A 9930-nucleotide genomic window follows, 5' to 3' on the forward strand; every position below is an offset into this window, starting at 1 on the left:
TTCCCCATCCCACCCAGGGACACATTGGCTGTGTCTCAAATTACACTATATTAATCCTATAGTACACTACTTTTGACCAGATATGACACCCTATTTCTTGCATAGTGCACTGCTATTGACCTAGTCAGAAGTAGTGTACTATATGGGGCAGTATAGGGGATCATTTGAGTGCACTATATGGGGCAATATAGGGGATAATTTGTGACACAAGCCATTCTCACTGGACCAACTCTGATTCTTCTCTCTCCCTGCCTTTAGCCCCATTCTCTCCCATGCCCCTGTATATCCCATTGAAGCAACAGCTGCTTAAAGTGGCCCTATATATCTACCCCCCCCCCCCTACCCCTCATACTTACACTTGGCTTATCCCACTCTCCCTCCACAGTGGTTGAATCCCCCTACGGATCATTCCACTATAGAGTGGCCGCGGGGGATTTCCCTTATCTGGCTCTGGGCAGCCAAGTGGAGCCAGATAAAGATCTGAGAGCTTCCACAGGTTCCTTATCTCCAACAGGGAGGCTCCATACTGCAGCTCTGGAGCTCTGCAGCCATTTCAAAGGGATCCAGTCTGCAGGGTTGTTCACTCAACAGTGTTTATTATGGGTCCACAGTGGATCCTGGCTGGGTTGCCTCTGTCACATTCTAGCTGTGATAAGGAAGGGTTTGAGAGGGTTGTGGAATTGATGAGAGGTATGGCCAGTAGAGGGTGCTGTTTTGTGTTGGTATTGGAGGATAAGCAAGGAATGGATACAGTCAGGGTATGCATGCTGGCTTGAACAAATAAAACAGATAAAATGGCTAACTGGGTGATTTCGGATACTTTTGTGTTGCTTTCTAAGAGAACATTGATTGATTGAAATACTTTTGTTGTTGCAGTAGATATCTCTTGACTGGGAAATTCAAGGGGAGTTTTCCAAGGGGTTTATTACTGGGATTTACTGAACTGAAATGTTGATTCTTTCCTTTTTTTCACTGATCCTTCCATCCCCCGTGTAGAAGAGAAGTACATGACGGTGCAGCCGTACGCCAGCCAGGGGAAGGACGAGATCGGCTTTGAGAAAGGGGTCACCGTGGAGGTCATCCAAAAGAACCTGGAGGGCTGGTGGTACATCAGGTGAGAATCACCTCCTCCCATTGGTCCTTACTGTGGAGGGCTTCCTCTGATTGGTCCTCACCATGGAGTGACAGGCACCTTAGCCAATGGAAAACATTGCTCCGGTTAAGAATTCACACCTATTTGATTATATTAGTGATTTTATGTTGGATGGGCCCAGTTCCAATTCCAATTAAATCTTTCACTCCCTTCAACAAGGTCGGTAAGTGAATGATCATATTGGAATCGGGCCAAAAGTTAATGTACATTTTCTCACACTCTAATGAAATGAGTCTCCAGAGAGAGCTTTTATATCATTATTTTCAGAGATGTGATCAAGGCAGAGGTACATCTCATCTGTTTAATGGTATTGGAAACGTTTAACATATGTGGCTCATTGGAGATCCGGTGAATGCGTTGTGTGTGATCTGTTCAGTGGAAGAGCGACAGAGTGTGTGTTGTATACTCAGTAAACGTGTATTTCCTGGCCTGTTGTTTGTCATTTCCTCGTGGCCCGAGGGCCTTGTGAGTTCCACTCTCCAGCTGATGATTACCACATGCTACTCTGGACTGCTCTGGCTTAAAGAACAGTCCTGTTACATCTCTCATGTATTATCCACACACCACAGGCAGCTGGAGGCACCTTAATTGGGGAGGACGGGCTCATAGTAATGGCTGGAACGGAATCAATGGAATGGTATCGATCACATCAAACGCATGGTTTCCTTGTGTTTGATAACATTCCATTGACTCCATTCCAGCCATTAATATGAGCCGTTCTCCCCCCCGGCAGCCTACTGGCTCACACACACAACAGTGTTCTACTGCTCTGCTCAGAATCAGTCTGTTCTTTTATGTGTATGGGGACACCTAGTGGTCATAGACAGTCAGTGGGAGAATAAACATTTACATTTACATTTTAGTCATTTAGCAGACGCTCTTATCCAGAGCGACTTACAGTTAGCGCATACATTATTTTATCGAACCCACAACCCTGGCGTTTGACATAAAGACTCACTTTGACATTGTAAATAATTCTCGCTTACTTGTCAACCTTGGCAGAAGATGTGATAAGATGTCATGTTTTACTGCTGATGTACCAGTGTTATTACTGAGGGACATAAAGTGGAAGTAATCACAGTGTATTGCTTGTAATTACTTTGTAGTCAACACAAGATGCACTTTCTGACCGGTAAGGGTTACTATTTGACCGGTAAGGGTTACTATTTGACCGGTGAGTAAACTTCCATTCTCCTCCCCTATTCTGCTACTAGGTACCTGGGGAAGGAGGGCTGGGCCCCGGCCTCATACCTGAAGAAGATGAAGGAGGACTTCTCATCCCCTGGCCGGAAGAAGACCCTGACAGGCCCTGTGGAGATCATAGGCAACATCATGGAGATCAGCAACCTGCTCCAGAAGAAGTCCAGCAGTGAGAAGGTAAGGTTTTAAGATTTCACTTTTAACTCACGATTTCTCTATGATTGAACTTTTAGTAAACTTTCAGTTAATTTTTTTTACTGTAAAGTGTGTTGCCATTTTAATTGCAGTTTAAATAAAGTTGCATTTGATTTGATTAAAAGGATTTCCAAACGGATGGAGATGCCACCAGTCCTGAGCGCCACATCTCAAAGAGTGAGATCAGCCTGCCCATGCCCTATGCCCCAGGTTACAATCCCAGTCCCGACCACGGCCCCAGCCCTGGCCCAGGTCCGAGCCCCAGTCCTGGGCTGAGTTCTGGGTCTGGGATGGGTACCTCCAGTCCTAGCCTGGGCCCTGGTGCTAGTGGCCCTCTACAGGACAGTAAGGGGAAGACAGAGCCTGGTTCTCCTGCTGTAGCACGTGTCGCTCCACACAGAGTGTCGATAGGTGAGTGTCATGAATTATGGAGTTGTATGGTGATTCAAATTAGACTATTCACTCGACTGAAGTAAAATATTATTGTTTTCTTTTTGCATAGGCTTTGAGGCTATAGGTAAGACATGGAAAGCTGAAGGTGTATTGTGTGAATATAATTTTTGGCCGCTAATTTACAGTGCCTTGCAAAAGTATTCATCCCCCTTGGCGTTTTTTCTATTTTGTTGCATTACAACCTGTAATTTAAATGGATTTGTATTTGTATTTCATGTAATGGACATACACAAAATAGTCCAAATTGGTGAAGTGGAATGAAAATAAATAACGGAAAAGTGGTGCGTGCATATGTATTCACCCTCTTTGCTATGAAGCCCCTAAATAAGATCTGGTGCAACCAATTACCTTCAGAAGTCGCATAATTAGTTAAATAAAGTCCACCTGTGTACAATCTAAGTGTCACATGATCTGTCAGATGATCTCAGTATATATACACCTGTTCTGACAGGCCCCAGAGTCTGCAACACCACTAAGCAAGGGGCACCACCAAGCAAGCAGCACCATGAATACCAAGGAGCTCTCCAAACAGGTCAGGGACAAAGTTGTGGAGAAGTACAGATCAGGGTTGGGTTATAGAAATATATCCGAAACTTTGAACATCCCATGGAGCACCATTAAATCCATTTAAAAAAAATTGAAAGAATATGGCACCACAACAAACCTGCCAAGGGAGGGCCGCCCACCAAAACACACGGACCAGGCAAGGAGGGCATTAATCAAAGAGGCAACAAAGAGACCAAAGCTCCACAGCGGAGATTGGAGTATCTGTCCATAGGACCACTTTAAGCCATACACTCCACAGAGCTGGGCTTTACGGAAGAGTGGCCAGAAAAAAGGCATTGCTTAAAGAAAAAAAGAAGCAAACATGTTTGGTGTTCGCCAAAAGCCAGGAGACTCCCCAGATGAGACTAAAATTGAGCTTTTTGGCCATCAAGGAAAATGTCTGGTGCAAACCCAACACCTCTCATCACCCCGAGAACACCATCCAATGTTTTTCATCGGCAGGGACTGGGAAACTGGTCAGAATTGAAGGTATGATGGATGGCGCTATATACAGGGAAATTCTTCAGGGAAACCTGTTTCAGTCTTCCAGAGATTTGAGACTGGGACGGAGGTTCACCTTCCAGCAGGACAATGACCCTAAACATACTGCTAAAGCAACACTCAAGTGGTTTAAGGGGAAACTTTTAAATGTCTTGGAATGGCCTAGTCAAAGCCCAGACCTCAATCCAATTGAGAATCTGTGGTATGACTTAAAGATTGCTGTACACCAGCGGAACCCATCCAACTTGGAGGAGCTGGAGCAGTTTTCCCTTGAAGAATGGGCAAAAATCCCAGTGGCTAGATGTGCCAAACTTATAGAGACATACCCCAAGAGACTTGCAGCTGTAATTGCTGCAAAAGGTGGCTCTACAAAGTATTGAACATATTTTGCATCTTCAAAGTCGTAGGCATGTTGTGTAAATCAAATGATACAAACCCCACAAAAATCCATTTTAATACCAGGTTGTAAGGCAACAAAATAGGAAAAATGCCAAGTGGGGTGAATACTTTCGCAAGCCACTGTATATCTATTAGACTAATATTTGGGTGCAGGGACATATGTGTGACTAATATTTGACTAATAAAATACAATAAAAACGTATTTAGTGCTGGGTGATATAACATTTTGATTTGGGTTTTACTGATATACTAAGGTTTGTACTCTGTGTGTTTTACTACTACTAATTGCACTTCTATCATTCCTAAATTTGACACTAAATGATGCTAATCTATGATTCCATTCATTAGGCTCTCCCAACCTCCGACAAAAACCTCCTCCTAGAAGAGAAATGAATCTGGTAAGTCACTCTCAAATACAGTATGTATCAGAAAATGTTTTTTACACTTGAACATAGAACATTGAACTCAAAATGGTTCTTTTTCTACTCCTCTTGTTTGTGTAGGGCTTCCAGTTACCCAAGCCACCAGAGCCACCTACTGTGGAAGCAGAGTACTACACCATCGCAGAGTTCCAGTCCTGCATCTCTGATGGCATCAGTTTCCGTGGAGGACAAAAAGCTGATGTAAGCACCCAGAACCATAGAGATAGATACAGTATCTATACAGGTATTTCGTTTCTGTATAGATTGATAGGCTACTGTCTATATGATCTATCTCTATTCTCAGAAATGCTGGACATCTGTTGGTATTGAAATCTGACTGAGCACATTAAATATTAATGACAACTGACAGCTCACCAGAGACACATCTGCTGAAGCTGCATAGATATGGCCTTGACGGTCTGTTGAATTTGATGATGCTGACAAAATACTGTATAGAATCCAACTGGAGGTCAGGGTGGACATTTGAAGTTAGAAGAAAGGAGCTTTTGTTTAGATTTCTCCACCCACCACACCAAGAAGGATACCCAGAATATTGATGACATGTGTCTATAAAAATAAACAGCTACAGATGTAGGATATTAATTTGAGCCAGTTTGCTACAGCAGGAAAATAATCCTGCAGCAACAAGAAATGTGAATTGTTATGTGGATTATAATTAATGGACCTTTTTGTAGGGGCTGATACATTTTTCGTAAGTGAAAATCAAGTCTGAAATTTCAGAGTGGAAATTAATAACTTCAGAAGCCTTTTTAAACCTCAAATACACTACAAGTTGTAAATATCTTGCATTGCAGGAAAGTTGTCCTGCGACAGTGCAACCTTCAAATTAAGGTCTACATCTGTAAATGGGTGGATGAAGGTGTGATAGTGGATGGAGGGAACAGCAGTAGAGAAATAGGATACTTTTACTCTGACCCTCTCCCTATGCATTATAGATTCCAAGTTCTCCTGCAACATTTACATCATTTAGCAGACGCTCTTATCCAGAGCGACTTACAGTTAGTGAGTGCATACATTATTGTTATTTTTTAATTTTTTATACCCCCCCGTGGGAATCTAACCCACAACCCTGGCGTTGCAAACGCCATGCTCTACCAACTGCGCTACATCCGCCAGTCATTCCCTCCCCTACCCTGGGCCAATTGTGTGCCGCCCCATGGGTCTCCCGGTCGCGGCCGGCTACGACAGAGCCTGGATTCGAACCAGGATCTCTAGTGGCACAGCTAGCACTGCGATGCAGTGCCTTAGACCACTGCACCACTCGGGAGACATAGTGATGGGGTGATCAAATTAAGATTCTACATCTGTATAACAGCAACACTCAAGAGATCTACATGTATGAGACACATTGTCTGCCTGCTTCCCAAATGGCACCCTATTCCCTATATAGGGCACTACTTTTGACCAGGGCCCATTGTTAAAAATAAAAATTTGATCAGTGTGAAGTTCAAGTGAGACTGAATGTTGATTATAAAGCAATAATTCCATCAAGTGTGTCTGACTGTTGGTTATCTTCCCGCCTGTCTTCTCTGTAGGTCATAGAGAAGAACTCCGGGGGATGGTGGTATGTCCAGATCGGGGAGACGGAGGGTTGGGCCCCCTGCTCCTACATCGACAAACGCAAGAAGCCCAACCTCAGCCGACGAACCAGCACGCTCACCCGCCCCAAAGTCCCGCCCCCAGCTCCGCCCGTCAAGAAGCAAGACTCAGAGGAGACGCCCTCACCTTCACCCAGTCACTCCATCTCCTCCTCCTACAAAGCCCCAGAATCCCCCAGCCGGCCCGCAGTATACGAGGAACCGGAATACGATGTTCCCGCTGTTGGGTGCGAGGGCGAGTCGGACACAGATTCCCTGAAGGGAGAAACAATACATCGCCCCCTGGAGGGGAATATCAACAGTGTGGTCTGTGAGAAGTACCGTAGTTCTCCTCTGGTCTGCAAGACCTCCCCTGTTATTATCAGCCATAGAAGAAGATCCTTCAGGACCGTTGAAGAGATGGCCAAGGAGGAATGTATCTATGAGAACGATGGCTTCAGGCGCAGTAGTGGTGATGAAGGGGCTTCGGCCAAAGGCCTCGGCGGTTCCAACTCCCCAAGGATCTACCACTCCTCGACTGTACCCCGCAAACCCTCAGGGTCTTCACCTCTAGCAGGGGGAAAGCCATTAAAGAAGATCACCCCGGAGCTGAGCCGGAGCCAGTCCCTAGCCAAAGCCGACACCTGCCCCTGGTCGTCCTCAGATGAATCGGGTAGAGGTTCAAGGAAACCCCCAGGCATCAGGACGGTGGAGCAGAGGATAGGCCAGAGCCCCTCCACCAAGCCCAAGCCCTCGGTGAGGCCTAAACCTCTCCTCACCACGAAGTCAGAGCCCCAATGCCCCGAGAGGATGGACATCACTTCCCTGAGACGCCAGTTGAGGCCCACGGGTCAGCTCCGGCATACCGTCCATGGGCTCAAAGACTCCGAGACGGCTTCCGTCATCTCATCGGAGGACTCCCATTCTTCCCGCAACAGCACCTCAGACCTCTCCTCCATCTACTCCAAGGGGAGCCGTAGAGATTCGGATCTGGAGGGGTTCAACCTATACCGGACCACAGATGCCTACGACAAGGTCCAGGAGTCGGAGCTGAGCTTCCCAGCTGGGGTGGAGGTGGAAGTCCTGGAGAGGCAGGAGAGCGGCTGGTGGTACATCCGTTGGCGGGACGAGGAAGGCTGGGCGCCCACCTTCTACTTGGAGCCCATCCGCCAAGGGAGGGACGGCGGTGGGTCCGAGTCCGACGGACAGCGCTCTGGGTCGGGCAGCGGCACCGGGAGCAAGTCCAACAGCCTGGAGAAGAATGAGCAGCGTGTGCTGGCGCTCAACGACATCAACCTCCAGGGACTCACCAACCACCACCAGGTACACCACACGCCGGGGGGTCTGAGGTCGAGGAACACTCCCCCAATCCCCTCCAAGCCTCCGGGGGGCTTCTCCAAGCCGGCTGTGCTGGTCAACGGAGCCGTGAGAATGAGGAACGGTGGGGTGAGACCGCAGTCCGCCGTCAGACCCCAGTCCGTGTTCGTGTCTGCGCCACAGCCCGCCATGGACAGTCAACACTACATGACGAATTCCCTGAGGCGGAATGAGTCATTGGGCGCCCACAACCAGTACCGTACCGACCAGTACCGCTCTGGTTCCGCTACCCTCGGCGTGCGCCGTAACTCCTCCTTCAACGCAGTGCATGCGCAGCCCGTCACAGTTGAGACCCGATCGAGACCCTCAGAGCGCTCTATCACCACCAGGGGGTCTTCGGCGGAACGATTTGGCGCTGGCGGCGGGACGGACACCTTGAGCAGGGTTGGGGTTGTTGTGCAGCGTAACGGTATCCCCGTCTCCACAGTCAGGCCCAAGCCTATCGAGAAGAGCCAGCTGATCCATAACAACCTGGGGAGGGAGGTATATGTGTCTATTGCTGACTACCGGGGGGACGATGAGACCATGGGATTCCCTGAGGGCACCTGCCTGGAGGTTCTAGACAGGAACCCCAATGGGTGGTGGTACTGTCAGGTCCAAGATGCCCTGCACCCCCGCAAGGGCTGGGTCCCCTCCAACTACCTAGAGAGGAAGAAGTAATGGCCTAATAATAATAACAATGTCCCCCTTTGATGATGTCACTAAGAATATTGGTGATGACACCACTCCATAAGAATGTTACCCCACAAGAGATACCACAAGCAATATGCTCCAAATATGTAAATGTTTGATTCTGAAAGACTTTATGTACAAAAATATGTTGTTTTAATCTTATAATGAGATTGAGACACTTTTATTTCTGGTTTACTAAAATGTACATGTAAAAGACTAAAAGTCCAGATTTTTGTGTGCGATATGGGATGAAGCGAGAGACTGAAAACGGGGGTTGGCCACCCCCAGTGTTAGAAACACAAAGATGTTTTTGGAACTTTGGAACGATGCGATTTGACACGACACCTTCTAGAAGGGGTTTACATTAGAAAGAGAAGATAGCTGGGTAAGGATGGCAAGCCTTATACCTGCCCTTGTGACTATAATGCCAAATAGGTGCCTTTTGTAGATGATCAACTGAATGGGGGTTCGAAGAAGTGGACGGAACACATCAGTGAATCAACGTCATTACCAAATGTATTACAGTGCCATAGGCCTATGAGCATGAATACCACCAAAATTATTTTTGTAACGTTCAAGAGAATCACTTGAGTAGGAATGTTTAGGAGCGTTACCGAGCGAATATGATCAATCTAGAGTGTTGTATTAGAATGTTCAGAATCAAATAATAAAAATAAAAAAAGAGAACAGGAGAGATATCAGTGACTCTCAGTGAGTCACAATTGAGCAAAGTCAAAATGACTAATCCTTTGATTATATTTTTTAGACATTTCTGTATGTTTGTTCTTTAATGTCTTTGTGTGTCTTTTTGTCTGTCCTTAGAGATGTATTTCTGCTTTCTTGTGTTATACTCCACCGACAGTCCAGAATTGGAAAGAGTCAAAGTTTAGTCTCTCGGATGTTCCGATCTCTGAAGTTTCACTGACGGAATATCTATGTTGAGGTACACGTAATTGGACAAACTTTGTAGTTTTACCCCATTTCTGGAGTCCCACTTCTCATTCAACATTTTCAACCAAGCCTACAGAATCTTGCACACAAATAAAGCTGAAACCTGTCAAGCTTGAAATCTAATCAAATTATACTTATTGGGAAATAAATTCCAATTGAAGGTGCTTTTCAGTCAACAAAAAAAAATTGCCTACCACCAAGATATTAGTTTATACAATAAGTTTTAGTATTGTATGTCTGTAGTAGTCCCAGACAAATATCTTTGTATATATGCTTTACTGTATATACAGTATAGCAACCGCAGTTGCAGTTGCACAGAAAATAAGTACTGGAAATATGGCTTAATAATTGTTTTTCAATCCCAGGGATATACTTCCATAGCCTCGAGCCCACAATGTGATCAAACCAAAGAGGAATATCATTTAATTGGCTATTTTGTAGCTTTACTATTTATTTATGGGCA

At 45.9% G+C, this 9930-nt stretch overlaps 1 protein-coding gene across 1 annotated transcript; it reads left to right on the plus strand.

Moving 5' to 3' along the window:
- Nucleotides 1-996: 996 nt before the first annotated feature.
- LOC311117709 (SH3 and PX domain-containing protein 2A-like) lies at nt 997-9640 on the plus strand (the record flags this gene model as incomplete). Its single annotated transcript, XM_084192637.1, has 6 exons — nt 997-1114; nt 2368-2530; nt 2674-2959; nt 4796-4845; nt 4951-5070; nt 6426-9640. Coding segments are annotated over 6 exons (2816 nt in total), but the record flags the coding sequence as incomplete, so codon positions are not given.
- Between the last annotated feature and the right edge of the window lie 290 nt (nt 9641-9930).

Source organism: Coregonus lavaretus (genome assembly GCF_964263955.1).
Source record: "Coregonus lavaretus genome assembly, contig: HAP1_SCAFFOLD_4946, whole genome shotgun sequence".
NCBI classification, from domain to species: domain Eukaryota; kingdom Metazoa; phylum Chordata; class Actinopteri; order Salmoniformes; family Salmonidae; genus Coregonus; species Coregonus lavaretus.